Source organism: Gavialis gangeticus, unplaced genomic scaffold (genome assembly GCF_001723915.1).
Source record: "Gavialis gangeticus isolate Ggan-Ray unplaced genomic scaffold, GavGan_comp1, whole genome shotgun sequence".
NCBI classification, from domain to species: domain Eukaryota; kingdom Metazoa; phylum Chordata; order Crocodylia; family Gavialidae; genus Gavialis; species Gavialis gangeticus.
The window spans coordinates 16,196,191-16,211,312 of record NW_017729034.1 but is presented as its reverse complement, the minus strand read 5'-3'; the positions used below and the strand labels follow the sequence as shown (position 1 = coordinate 16,211,312).

Here is a 15,122-nt window from a genome sequence, read left to right as displayed (position 1 = left end):
GTGGGGCTCTCTGCTCCACAGCAGAGCTGGTTCCTTCCCTCTGCTCCCTGGAGCTTTGGCAGAGACTCTAGGCGCTTGCCTGGCTTCCTCCATCCCTCCTCCCCTTCCCTCATCTCTCCCTGCTAAGCAGGGATTCCCCACTCCCCTCTGCCTTACACAGACACCTCTCAGCATTAGCTAGCAGACCACATGCTGGCTATGGTCTGTCCTGTGACAGACAGGACAAAGGTAGACAGGACTGTGTCCACTAGGGCTATCTGGAGCTAATCAACACATAGCTGGTAATGTCCCTCCATTCCTTCTTTGGAACAAGTTGTTTAAGAAGGGCTTGAACTAATGAGAGAGGCTTCTGATGGAGTGATAAATTCTGATAACAGAGCTGATAAATGTTCTGTTATCAAGGAGGGAGGGGAAACCCTCCCTAATCAGAGTGTCCTGCTGGGGCCTGGCCACACACCCCTCAGCTTAGAAGGGAAGGGAGGGCTGCTGTAGCACCCACAGCTTCTAGCCTGAGCCACTGCAGGCATGTGCCTACATTTCCGGGATGTCTGTATGATTATAAACTGGGTTAGCTTAGCCAGGTTAGACTAACCTGCAAAGACTGAATCAATTCAGGCTCAGGCTTTTTGAATGTCTGTCCCTACCCTTATAGAATACAGCTGCTTGCAGACATAAAAAACCCACAAACAAACAAACAAGCAAAAAACACTCTTTACTAGAAGAAGCAGTGCATTACTTCACCCTGGTTCTGTAGCGTCTGTATAGCTCAGACACTTCATCAAGTCTTTTTGGCACTTTTGCTAAAGCTAATTCAATCAGCTATTAGATAAAAGCACCAAAAGCATGCACCCTGGGAGGTAATGGGGGCATGTGCCCCTAGGTATGTGTACAGCGCAGGGCGGGCTGGCCCAGCAGTGGAGGAGGGAGTGGGACTGGGGCAGGGGCAGGAGCAGGGACTGCCTCACTGGGGTGGGGTGCAGGACTAAGCTGCACAGGGGGTGGCTCCCGCAGCTACGCACACCCCTGGGAGGGCATGGAGCCATGTGCCTCCAGATCTGTGTTGGGGAGGGTGGGCTGCCACTGCCAGCTGGGGTTGGCGCCAAGCTCTTCCTGGCAGGGGCTGGGCCATGCTACACTTGGGGTGGGTGGCAGTGGCACTGGGAGGGGCCTATGGGGGGTCTACAGTGAATTCTGGAGTGGGTGCAGTCCCCCTGTAGCCCCTGCCCAGTGCTGCTGCCTCCCACCATGAGTGCAGCCCAGCCCAGCCCAGCCCCTGCAGGGAAGAGCCCGGCACAGCTTCAGCCCCAGTGCACAGCGGTATCCCACCCTGCCCTGTGCAGATCCAGGGACACATGCCCCTGTGCCCTCCTGGGGTATACCTAGCGGCAGGAGACACCCCCTCCTTCCACCCCCCAGACAAGCTGTGGCTCTGTCCCATACTCTGCCCTGGTACCCGACACTACACACACCCCTGGGAGGGCATGGGGGGGTGTGTGCCCCTGGACCTGCACATGGGGCGAGGCGGGTTGCTGCTGCAGGTGAGGCTGGTGCCAAGCTGTTCCCAGTGGGGGCTGGTCTGCACTGAGCTGGAGGCAGGTGGTGGTGATGCTGGGAGGGGGCTATTGGGGGAGTTGCTATGGCAAATTTTGGGGTGCCTGCAGCCCCTCCTTTAGCTCCCTCTCACCTCTGCTACCCCATGCCCAGAGTGCAGCTTGGCCCAGCCCCCGCTGGGAAGAGCCCAGTGCAGACCCGACCCCAGCCCACAGTGGCATCCCACCCTGCCCTGTGCCCTCTTGGGGTGTACACAGGGGTGGGAGCCACCCCGCACGCAGCTCAGTCTGGCGCCCCACCCCAGCTGGGCAGTCCCTGCCCCTGCTCTAGCCCTACTCCCTCCTCCACCGCTGGGGCCTTGATCTGCCCTCTCCCCACTCCCCTGGCCCCTTCCCTTTCAACATATTACCAGCCAGACTCAGCTGCTGTTATGACTGCCTGTGTGCTGTGCTGCAGCTTTGCGCATGCATGCAGCATTTATGAGCCAGATCAGGTCTGTATACCCCCTAGGACCATTTTAAATATCCTTAGGGATATGCATAGTCCCCGGTTGACAACCGTTGTATTAAAGCATCATGTACAAAACCATGCAATTATGCTAATGCACAGTAAAATAGGTTACTGCGCATTAAGCCTAACTTAAAAAATGTGAGCTTTCAGTACTGCACATTAGGGCAGCCTAATGCACATTTTGGAGGTCCTAAACTTAATGCACATTAGGAAAAACTCATTAATGCATGTATAGATACGTCTTGTGTATCTAGTTAATCTATAAGGGTGCATATCTATCTAGCCTTCAAAGTGGATGAGATCTGTTTCTGTTACTAAGGAATCTAGGTTCTGTTTTCAGCTTTGCCCATAAGTAACTTTGTGAAAAGTCATAGATATGTGAAATGATATTCCCTGTCTTATACATACCTTCCAACCTAGTTCTGGCTTCTAATTAGAATTGTGGATGCCAAAGAAATGTTAACTGCTATTAATGGAAGATCTGGAACTAGAATCTATCTAGGCTTCTGGGTTTGTGGTTTAATATGCCTTCCCAGAATGTAGATAATTATCAGGGATGCTTTTTTTGGTTCTTTCTCAAAATTGTTTAAAGGCTACACTTTTCATGCCAACATGAGACTACCTGTACCAGGCACCACAAAACTGTGATAAATTTGTAATGATTAGCAACACCAGGCCTTGTAGTCAGAAATCCATCTGATTTCTTGCTAACTTTAGTAATAATAATGTTTTGGATGCACGTGTAGATACATTCCCAGGGCTGGATTACTACACAGTAAATTACATATATAGCATTAATTGCACATGTAGACACACCCTCTGACCCCTGTTTTTCTTCTGCAGGGTAGACAGCTTCTTCACTATCTGTAGCTATGGGATATTCCGTGTCATAGGACTGACATCAGGGCTGTGGCAAGTGGTCTGTGTTTAGGTTCTGGCTCCAGGGACTGCAGGGGCTTTTAATGCTTCAGATGCCAGTTGATCTTCAGATGTATGATTCCTGGGAATCAAATGGTTTTTCACAAGGTGATCTCAATATCAGGGGAAATTCTATTCCCACAGCATCCACTACTGGACTTCCCCCCCTCACTTCACTTCATTTACTCCCCAGTGAGTCCTGCCTACCTCCTGCTGTAACCTGTTCACTGAAGCAGAAAACTAGAGAAGGGAGATCATTTAGCTAAGCCAGGAATTGTGATGGAGCTGATGATCATATGAAGAGTGCGAGCCCCAGTAACAAGGAATGCATGTGGGGTACATCCATGGTGGCTGCTGGGGATCAGTGAATGGTGAGCTGTTCACGTCTCTTCTTGAGTCAAAAAGGTAGAAACAACAGCTGTGAGAAGCTAGGCCACTTTCTGGATAAAGAGGGGTAGACAAGTAACTACATATAGACGTTGGTATCCTGGATGTTATAAGGGTTAATGGGAATTGTCTCCTTTTACTTCTGTCTCTGCAGACAGTCTGATGAGGTAGAGCACTGCATCAGTGACATACTTGACTCTCCTACGCCAGACTCACCAACTGTACTTAACACTGCTGTTCACCACAAGGTACGGTGTTGCATCTTCTTTTTCCAGGATAAGAATATGACTTGATCAGCTGAGGAACAGGGAGAGAGTCAGGGAATGTGCATCTTGGATTGACAGTTGGGCATGTGCAGGTGTTGAGGGTACACGTGTGCCCCTGTTACTGTCCTAAAATTTGGCAATCTAAGTTTTATAACACAGCAGAAAAGACCATTGTCTTGGTTCATCAGAAAAAGATAAATGCTCCATAGGGACCAGTATACCACATCATACCAGGTCAAATTGCAAGGTGACAGCCGTGTTCTTGGCATGCTATTTTTTACTGCATCATCAGAAGTGAGAGGGATTCCATCCTGACTTCAGCAGCAGAATAGTTTTTGCCCTGAAGCAAGAGAACTGACCTTTGTCATGGCCAGTGCCACCACAGATGCCATGCTTGGTCAAGTGACCTGAAGAAGATTGCTTTGCATTCAAAAGCTTGTCAACTCTATCCCAAGTATGCAGTTGTTCCCATAAAAGATATCACCCTAAGGGTGCATCTACACATGTGCTTTAATGCTCAGTAGACTATTTTACTGTGCATTGAAGTGTGACATAAAAAACTGTGACGTTATGCTAATGTGCAATAAAATAGTCCACTGCACATTAAGTGTCACTAAAAAAGTGTACAAATGCACTGCAGTAGCGTAGCTTATTGTGCATTGATTTAGTACCTCACATTGGCAGTATTAAATTTAATGTGCATTAGAAAAGTCGCATTAATGCACATGTACATGTGCCCTAAGACATTCTTCCCTCTTTTATTCTCACTCATAAAAATTGTGGATACCTTTCCATGTTGTCGTTTTCTCTTCACAGCCTGCAGACTTGTTTGAAATGATTGAAAAAATGCAGGTAAGGAGCAGTTATTCCAACAGACTCGGGGTTCCTGCTTTGGGGGTTTCTTCATTTCTGGTAACGAGCAGTAACCAAACTGTCAGTTCCTATTCTAGTTCTGCCCTCCACACGCAGCTTCACAAATGTCCTTCAATCCTAACCTGCAGTACACTCTGTTCTCCACATCCTGGGCTATCATGTTATCTCTTGGCTCTTCTTGGTTCCCACTGACCCCCTGACACCATGTCTTTAGAGCATTGGTGGGCAATTATTTGGGCTCGGGGGCCACAAAGGGAGTTTTGATGAGTTGTTCCAGGCCAGATCTGCACCCCTCCCCCCTCCCCTGCTGCAGCAACTCACCAAAACTCCCTATGTGGGATGGGGCCAGGGGCAGGCAGGGAGCAGTGTTCAAGAGTGGGATAGGCGGGCAAGGCTGGGATCATGGCGTGGGGTTGCGGAGCAGTGACAGCATGGGACCGGGGCCCGGGGCAGAGCTGTGATTCACCCCCTGCACACCCCTGCCCTGTGGAGGAAAGTGTGGGAGGGTATGTGGTATGTGTGGGAGGGTGAGTGTGGGTGGGCATGGGGTGGGCATATGTGAGTGTGTGGAGGGGGCTGCCTGGGTGCTAGGTCCGAGGAGGTGGCCAGGGGTGAGGGGAGGGAGGAGGGGACAGAGGTCATGTGCAGCAGAGCTCATCCAGGTGGTTCAGTCCATGGCCACCCCCTCAGCGCTTCACATGGGGCCAAGCCTTGTCTGCTCCCATCCGAGGCAGTCTTAGCTACACTCCACCCTGTGCTGCTGCCCAGTAGGGCTGCTTCCACTGCGACTACAGCTTCCCAGGTGCAGCTGAGCTCCTCTTACCTCCAGTGGTGACTCCTCCTCCTGCTCTTGCTGTGCTGCTCTGGGCAGGTAGGAAGCTTCAGATGGGCAGCTGCTGTCCCAGCACATGGGGCTCTGGCTCCTGGCTGCCTTCTACCCACTTGGCTGCCTGTGCCAGGTGGGCAGAGGGGGTGGAAAGCAACTGGGAGCTGGAGCTGGAGCCCTGCACGCTGCCTGAAGTTGCCTGGCTGAAGCTTCCTCCCTTCCCAAAGCAACACAAACAGGAGGATGAGCTGCTTCTGGAGGCAAGGCAAGGGGAGCTGAGCAGCCACACTGGGATCAGCCCCACCAGTAAGCTGTATGTGCTGGAGCAGACCAGGACCATTGGGCTGCCTGCTGTGGCCCCATGAAGAGCACTGCAGAGGCAGTTGTGGGCTGGGTCCAATCAATTGGCAGGCACCCCCACAGGCTGGATCCAGTCAGTTGGCTGGCTGGATTTGGCCTGCGCATGATATTTTGCCCATCCCTACTTTGGAGACATTTTCCTCATGTCCCTGGACTCAAGCAAGGCAGTAGGGTTGCACACAAAGTTATTGTATGTAAAAGAATGACCCTCAGAGAATACTGAAGGTGCATAGTCAGTCAGTCAATTGTCAGCAAAAGCTATAGCTAAGGCTAAAAGTACAATCTTTACTTTGTCCCCTCTCCATTGTTAAGGCTGACCACTGTACTTCACTGGAATGGTCTTTCAAGTTTCTCTTAATAGGAATTTCCTTGGGAATCTGCTTTACTTTTTGGTATGAATAGAAAATACTACTGATAAAGGATTGACATAAATTTGGGTAAAGCAAATAGTTTACTAGTAAGTAAACTTGTTGAATATTGTGGGCTAATTCCTCAATCAGTATAAATGAGCAGAGCTCCATTAACTTAATTGGCTTATAAATATTCATTTGTAAATTTGAAATGAAGTATACTTTTTAAAGTAGAATTGTGTTTCTATGTTGAAACACAAATCACTGTATTGTCTTGCATACCACATGCCCCACTCCTTGGTTTTGGAAGGTGGAATTAAGAAATAAAAACATTTCTTTGAAAACAGCAGTAAGGATTTTTGCAAGAAAACCACATGCAGCTTCAGTGAGGGAAAGTTACAATATGGCTGCCCTGTTAACCCTCTAACTGCAAGACATGGCAGGTGCTGTTGGCTGCCTACCCAGCTTCAGAAAAGGGGCCAGAAAGGGGTGCTGATGTCTGGTGCTGATGGCTGCCCTGTCTTTCTTCTTCAGCTGGGTGGGCAGTCAACTCTAGGAGGGCCCATGTAACTCTAGAAAAGGGGCTGGACCATGTGGCTTTTACATACATTTCCTCCTTTAATACATGCACCCCAAATTCCAGTAGCTATTTTTCAGGAAAGGGGTATGTGTCATATGTGAGTCAATGCAGTGGTTGCATTTTTCATATGGGTTGTCTCTGGAGTCCCCAAATGCAGTAGCAATAATATTTTATCCAAGTGTATGTTCTTTAAATTGTATTGTAGATAGAATTTCTTGTCTTTAAAACTTCTCTCCTTCATTTAAAATAGTTGTAAAAAACCCGAACATAAAGTTTTCTATGTAGCAGCTACTTGAAAGAATTAGAAGCTCCTCCCTCTGTACCAGAGATGACATGTAACAACTCAGGGAACTTACAAGAATTTGTTAGTGTATACAAGCAACTTATATTAGTTTTCTGTTTGCATTAATGAAGACCATATTGTGCATGTAGCTAAATTACCTTTGTGGTTAATTGCCTTATCCCTTGAATTGTACCAAGATGTATTTTCGGGTAGTTAGTTGGTCAAAGCATTTTGAACACAAAGCTTTTTTATAGACAAATTCCTCTTTTTTTGGTAAAATATGTCTTTTCAGAAGATTTTTCTGGAAGCTTTCACTATAATTTGTGATCTTATGGCAGGGGTGGGCAAAATATGGCCCACGAGGCCATTGTATCAAGCCTGCAGGGCCCCTAAAAATGTAGAAAATTAATATTTATCTGCCCTTGGTTCCTGTCATTTTTGCAGTAGGACCCAGGGGAAGCCTGGTGGGCTCCCACAAAGCAGGGGCCTCCCGGGCCCACGCCCCCCTCAGCCGGAAGCCCCAGCTGGGGCTTCTGGCCTGGGAGCACGTGGCTGCTCCATGCCGGAACCGCAGGTAAGGGGGTGGGGGTGGGCAGAAGGACCCTGCCCAGGCAGGGAAGGAGGGCAGGGGGGGAGGAGAAAGTGGCCCCTTGCCTGCCCCGTGGTTGGCACCCTGTGCTGCAGCCACTCATAGCCCATGTGAGGCTGTCCGGAGCAGGCACAGGCAGCCTCAGGTGGGCTGCAAGTGGCTGCAGTGCGGGGTGTTGGGCACAGGGCAGGGGGGGGCCACTTTGCCCCTCCCCATGCTCAGCACCACCTTGTGACACGGCCCCACTGCCAGCCTGGGCCTCGCACCAGCTCCAGGCTCGCCCATTGGGGCTGTGCGTGGTGACAGCAGCTGCAGCCCCGCCCCCCACTTGCCATGCTGGGCAGAGTTTGCCACCACCGCCTCTGGGCTGCCCCGTGCGTGAACCCTAGGTGGGCAGCAGCAGCCAACACTGCTCGGCGCAGCAAGCAGGGGGGCTGCAACTGCCGCCACCGGCGGGCGAGCCCGGAGCCGGTGCAGGGCCCAGGCTGGCAGTGGGGGTGGGTTACAAGCTGGTGCTGAGCGTAGGGAAAAGCGGCTCCTCACTCTCATTCTGCGCTGTAGCCGCTTGCAGCCCACATGGGGCTGCCTGTGCCTGCTTCAGACAGGCCCGCGTGGGCTTTGAGCGGCTGCAGCAGGGAGTGTTGGCCATGGGGCGGGCAAGAGGCTGCTTTTCCCCATGCTCAGCACCAGCTTCTTCCTTGCTGGCAAGCAGGGGGTTGGGGCTGTGCGCTGCCCCCTGCCTGTACCATGGGGCTGGGGGACACTGGGAGTGAGTGGGTGGGGAGCCAGGAGAAGCACAGGGCCTACACCGGTGCCCCAGGGCCAGTGCTGGTGGGGCCCAGATCAGGGTGGCAGGAGCACGGGGTCCCAGCTGGCAAGGGCTCTATAAAGCCAGGCCAGCTCCCCCTTCTCCCTGCTAGTGCAGCCCAGCCTGGCTCCATAGACCCCTGCCAGCCTGCGTCCTGCTTTGGGCCCCACCAGTGCTGGCCCTGGGACATTGGTCCCAAGATGGTGACCAGGGGTGGGACACCTGTCAAGGGGTGAAGCACTCATGAGGCCCTTGACAGCTTGCCAAAACTGGGTAAGTGGCACTCCACCCAAAATAATTGCCCGCCCCTGTCTTATGGGGTTTTACTATTTGACATTTTAATATTTTGGTTTTACCGTTTTGCTTTTTCTATTCTTTTCTTTTGTCCAGTTATTTTTAAAAATTCAATTAAAGATTTTCATAGGCATTCAAGTTATTAAAGAATAGATGTGAGAGACTTAGGGCATCTTTACATGTGCTCCAGCAGCAGAGGGGGGCAGGAGGGGGGTACTTTAATTAGAGTGATTCTTGGAGTGGCTTTCATTGAATGAGCACCCCCACCAACATTTTGAAGTGTGTGGACACTGAATAGCTGAGATGGAGAGGCTGCTGAGGTGCTCTAATTAGCATGTTCCAGCAAACTAAATTAATTGAGTCTGCTGTAATGTGCTATAATTATATAATTATAACACATTAGAGCAGTGGCCCAAGATGTCTACTACAGGTACCTTTAGATACTAACAAATCTCATCTCGAATTTTTTAAAAACACAACTGGAGAAAGGAAATGATAGAAGGCAAAACCAAAAACTGGAAAAAAAAGCAAAGAAATGGAAAAAACTAAAAAATGGGAAAAACAGGCCCTTTCGAAAACCCATAAATCAAAACCAGTTGCAACATTTGTTTTCAAGGTTGGGGGTTCCTTTTGTGTTTTTAAAATATTTAAAACAGTTCTACTACTAGTTGAAAGGGAAAGAGACATAGCTACTACTAAATTATTACAACATCAGTCTTAGAGAGTAGAACATTTTATTACAAAGCTTAAAGACCATATTTTACACAGATTTCAATGAGTTCAGCATTACCTAAGAGAAGAGAGGCAGGTTGATTTATATCAGCAGACAGCACAGGCCTACATTTATAAGGAAAAGCTGTACCATTACAAGAATGAAAGTGTCCAGTGAAACAGAAATTTAAAAATATTAGAAATGACATCTTCAGCTATACCAAATAGTTGCAATTACATAATCTCACACTACTTGTTTTCATATTCTTAAAGATTGTGTGGTAATGTGTGTTCATTGGAGCAGAGCTAATGATGCATGTTCAACCTCAGTTTGGGTTTATAGAATTTGATTAATATTTCAGTGTAACTCTGTGAACAGAAATAAACTCAGTCATGTTATATTACATGTGGGAGCTATAAAATTTGAGGTATCGAAAAGAGCAATCAGGGATGTATCGTTTGACATTCCTGAACTAATGATGGTGGATGCTTGGGAGGGTATGATGGGATGGATTAATCTAGAAATGCCATGTTTATATGCTCTCCCTCTAAACCATCTACTATTTGCAATGGTCAGAGACAGGATTCTAGGCTAGATGGACTGACTGTTGGTCTGCCCTAGTATGACTCTTTTTATGTTTTTTGTGGTCAGTGTGTGGGTAAAATGGTACTGTTCCTTTAACTGAACACTCCTTGTGAGATCTGAGAGTAAAGCTAGATTATTTTTTATCTAAAATATCTGCACTAGGAGTAAAGTATTTGATAGGTAAACTCTGTCATTTCTGTCATATATAATTCAATAATTTTTCTGCATGGGATTGTCAGTAATGCTTGAACAGGAAGAGACTCCAGTTTGCTCTGAGTTGGGCTGACTCTGAAGGGAGACAAGAAGTGAAAAGAAAAAAAAAATATTTCAATGTATCCAGTTACCCTTATTAACCTCCCCACCCCACTCAGCTGCCTTAATCTCTTCACTCCCTCCCCTGTGCAAATGAAGACAGTTTCAACAAACCATTTGCCTGCTTCTCCCAGAGCCATCTCTGTGTTACTTTCCTCAACCCTCCTTACAGATGGAGTATCCACCTTGAATTAGTCCACTAAGCTCCTATCCTCTCCACAGAGAGGTCCTTCCTATAGATCCACTTCTTCTGTGATGGGTAGAAGAAATTGACCAGTTAAAATAGGGAAGAAGAAACTGAGGATATCCTTTAAACATCACTTATATTATTATGTCATAGTCATTCATTGCTTTGAGCATTTCGGGGCACTCTGTCTGTCTTTTTGGACTGAGCATTTGAAAGCTTGATCTATGCCTCTCTGGGAGCGTCTACACGAGATTCTTAACGGTGAATTAGCATAGTTCACTCTGAAGAAAACATGTGTGTATATACATGTGCACATGCTTACTTCGTAGTAAATCTCCCTAATCCTGAGTAAATTTGCTACCTGCAAATGCAAGTAGCACATTTACTTGGCAGTAGTAACAGCACTATAGTACTCATGTAGATGCCTGACTAGGAGCCAGATCTGGCCAGCTGCCCACCACAGGGTGGGAGATAGCTCCCTGCCCCCAGGAGCTGCCTGCTGCCAGGGTGGGCTCTACCACAGAAGCCCTGGTGGGGACTATGTCCCCCTGCGCCAGCAGCAGGGAGATCCAAGGCCCCCCACTCCAAGATTATGGAGCAGGGGTTGAGAGATCCTTATCTCCCAGCCTCCTCTCCACCATCACGATCAAGGAGCAGGGGACTGAGAGACCCTTACCTCCCAGCCCGAACTCCACAGTTGCAAAGCTTGGGCTGGGAGACCCTTATCTCCATCAGCAGCTCTGCAGTTGGAAGACCCATATCTTTCTCAACCTGAGCCCTGCTAGGAGATACGGGTCCCCCAGCCCAAGCCCCATGACTGTGGAGCTCAGGCTGAGAGATATGCATCTCCTAGTGGTGGCCCCACGGTCATGGAGCCAGTGCTGGGGATCTTCCTGCTGGTGGGGCCTGGGGAGCTGGTTCCCCATCCAGCTCCAGAGAGAACAAGCTCCCCAACCCCCACTCTGAGATTGCAATTGCAATCACAGAGCAGGGGCTGGGAGCTCCCTGCATGGCAACAGTTCCCTGCCCAACCAGAAGCTTGCTGGGACCTTCCCCTGACTGGGACAGTTCCCAGCAAGCCCCAGGCTGGGTGGGGAAGCACATGCAGCCTGGAGGTGGCTGGGGACTGTCCTGTTTTAGGCAGTCCCCAGCCAGCTCTGGACTACACATGCAGACTTCCCCGTGCAGCCCAGGGCTGGCCAGGAACTATCCCAGTTAGAGGCAGATCCCAGTCACATGCGGATCGAGGGACGGGGCTTGGAAAGAATTGCAGCCCCTGCTCTGATCTGCCATTGGGGAAGCTAGCAAGGAGTTATCTGCTAGCTGCCCCACCAGTGGATCGAGGCAAGGGGCTGGGATCTGCTCCTCCCCTGCAGCTCTTTCCAAGCCAGCGCCAACCAATCGGGGAGCCAGGGCTAAGAGCTCCCTGCTGCTGGGTCAGGGGGAAATTGTCTCTGTCCTAGCAGGAGGCAGTAGGTTAGTGCACAGTAAATCTAGGCTGGAGTAAATGCATGTGTAGATGCACCCTCTAAATAAAGTACCAAGAATATTTTGGGTGCTACAGGAAAATGTGTGTGTTTACACTATCTGAATTTGCACAAGGAAGAGTTTCAGGTTGGATAATCATACCCCATAGGGAACACTCATGCCCCCATTTGTGCCCATTGGAAGGGAAACTGTTTTGCAGGAATATTTTACCTGGAAGGTCTTGGAAATACTTGACACCTACAGGTGGATTCAGCAGCTGAAAGATTTGTTTTTGATACAGCACAGAGAATCTAATTTGTCTGTTCATGTTTCCCATAAACCATTTATCTTTCTTAGACTGAAGGATTTCCTTTGGTAGGTACAAGGCTCTTGTGAAGTTGAAGGACTTGGAAGTCCAAGGAGGAGTTCCTGGAGTCAGGTCCAGATTAAGGCAATTCAAGCTCCCTGGTCACCATGGCATAAATCTCCCCCAGATTCATCACTGTGTCCCTGCCATTGCATCATCTCCCCACTTGCCACTTGGAGTGGCAGAGGCATTCTCACGTGGCAGAGGCAATCAATGTACAGCTCCATTTCCTCCCACAAAAATCACAACAGCGTTGGCAATAGAGGTTTTCACATATTTTATCCAAAAGTCAGGGTAGATTGCTAGGATAAGTGAGCTGAGCATACACTGCAATCTTCTCAGGCGATACAGGGAGTCCTCTCTTGAGATGGGTGTTCTTAGGGCAGTAAACGCCTCATCGTATCACAGGGTACAATTTATCCCTTTCAGAGGTGTTGTTCAAGACTTAGAATTCTCTTCATCAGTTACACAGAAGACATATAGTTAGGCTGGTCTTCACATGAAAAGGGCTAGAGACTTTGGGGCAGAATCCTGTTTCCAGTCTTGTAACACCCATTTTCGGCACTCATAGTTTGTGGTCCTATTCCACAGGCTGTGTGGACACAAAAGGTGCATGTAGAAGTGCCAGGAGGCTGCTCCAGCATGCTCTAATTACAGCACGTCAGAGCAGACTCAATTAATCAAGTCTGCTGGATCATGCTAATTAGCATGCTCCAGCCAGGCTCCACATCTTGTGTATCAGTGGAATTGCAGCATGTCAGAGCTCATTCACCAAGCTTTAGTTAAAGCGCCCCCACTGCCATTTTGAAGCATGGGGACATTGATACACGAGATGCTGCAGACACTTCAGTTCTAATTAAAGCACTCCCCCCCCCGAGCATGTGTAAAAATGCCCATAAGCATCTACATGGCTACTGGCTGCTACTGTACCCTGGCTAAGCCTGTTCACAGATCTTACATGCATAAATCCCCAAACTGTGGGCCAGCTAGTAGAAGGTCCATTACATGTTATATCCCAAAAGCTGAGTGGCTAAGGCCCTTACCTATGCAGCAAGGGACCTAGGTTCTAGACTACCTCACACACAAGACTTGAATCTGCATCTTGTCTGATTTTCTAGTCCACTACTCCATGGGCGACTGGTGCCACCTTAGTCAGGGGGGGCATGTGCCTCCCCAGCGACCAGTGAGCTATCAGGGTCCCCCTGCAGCCAAACTTGACGACTGGGGCAGGGACCCAATTGCACTGACTGGGAAGCAGCTGTAGTGCTCCTGGGAGTGGCTGCGGCGCTTCATCCAGTGCTCCCACTCCTTGGCCAGCGCCTGCAGGGGGGGCACCAGTGCTCCCACCTACCCCCCCGCCTGTCGCCTAAGTGGGGAGCGCAGCCTGTCAGGGGGTGTAGCAGCGCTCTCGGGGGGGGGGGCACATGCACCCCCGTGCACTCCCTATGCATCGCTACTGCACTACACTAACCAGTAGAGCCACAGGTGTGGCATTATTCAGGCCCTCTCCAGCCTGCCTTTTGAAGCTGAACCACGTTATTTTTCATTTATCATCCCTGGATAAAACAAATGGAAAACAGCCCAGAAGTTTCTGCTCCAAGGGGAGCAAGGATCAACGTTAGAATGTCAGAGCCTCCACCCTCCAGAGCATCCATTTCTCCAAGCCATGCACCCTCTGCTCTGCTTAGTTCCTTCTGCCCTCAAATATATACATCTCCAGGGGGTCTGCTTCAAAAGGAGCATTGGAGACATTACTTGGTAACTCCTAAGGTGTGGCCTGGTGGTTGGAACACTGTTTGGCACTAAACATATTTATGTCCCCTAACCGCTGTGCTTCTAAGGCTAAAGTACAGGAGGGACCTATTTCTCTTTCCTTTGCAGTCTAACTCCCCCAGTCATGGGTTCTTGCCAAGTAGAAATTTGTGATGTACACTTGTTCGATGAAAGATCAACGCATGGGTTCAGCAACCAAGATCTTTATTGAGTGAGACATGTAGATCAAGTGCGGAAAAGCAGTGCTTTATCTAAAACCATTCATACTTGCACACACATATGCACAGGAAAATCCACTGGTGCTCAGGTTCAGTCATGAAGACCAGTTGCGGTGCCTCTGGACACGATGATCTTATGGGAGGCACACCGGTAATTGTCTCCTGACTTGATGTGGCTGGCATACAATGTTGTCGAGGCCTGAGTTACTTTGATTTACAACACCATGAGACAGGGGAGACAAGGTGTCTGCTTGCGCCTTATCTTCTTGTAGATGGTTTGTCTGTTCTTCTCAAGGCTGCTTTCTCAGTAGATTGGGTATGCTTCACTCACTCATGCATTCACCTAAAATTAATTTTTGATAATATTCTAAACACACTCACCCAGCATGTGTTTGTAGGGAACCATGAACATGCTGAGCCAGAGTGCAGCCTCATGCAGATGCTAAGTACTTGCATATGTGACAGACTGCCAATGTGGGCTCACCAGATTGGCTTGAGATACTTACCCTGGGCTAGAAACTGCTGGTGAACTCTGAGAGACCCCAAGGGTGGAGCAGGGGAGCCCTGCTCTGTGGAAAAGGAGAAGCCAGTGGAAAGAAGGGGTTTTCAATCCCCCCATTCACATGGAAGGGGGATGGCCAGAGTTGGGGGCCCGCCACCCTGAGCCCTGGTTGGCTGCTTTGCAAGCCAGGGTGGGACTGCCGGAGGGGATAAAAGCAGCAGCCGAACTGGCGTGTGGGGGGAGCTGCTGACAGTGACTCCAGGGAACGATGCCAGAGGCCTAAGAAGAGCTGGGGTGAGCTGACCCAGCAGAGGGAGCAGAGAGACCCGTCTGAAGAGCCTTGAAGGCCCTGGGAGAAGAAGGCAGCGGCAGTCAGCTGTGCCTCCAGCCCTGCAGCAAAGAGG

At 49.4% G+C, this 15,122-nt stretch overlaps 1 protein-coding gene across 7 annotated transcripts in view; it reads left to right on the top strand.

Annotated features, from left to right (window-relative positions):
- The window catches only part of LOC109304674 (rap1 GTPase-activating protein 1-like), a 160,124-nt gene that overhangs the window by 26,299 nt on the left and 118,703 nt on the right, over positions 1-15,122 (top strand). For all 7 annotated transcript variants that reach the window (XM_019527418.1, XM_019527415.1, XM_019527416.1 and 4 more), the window contains exons 2-3: positions 3,521-3,614; positions 4,449-4,484. In XM_019527418.1, the coding sequence (XP_019382963.1) occupies positions 4,467-4,484 (18 nt within the window). In that variant the 5' untranslated portion in view covers positions 3,521-3,614; positions 4,449-4,466. The remainder of the gene's footprint in view (positions 1-3,520; positions 3,615-4,448; positions 4,485-15,122) is intronic.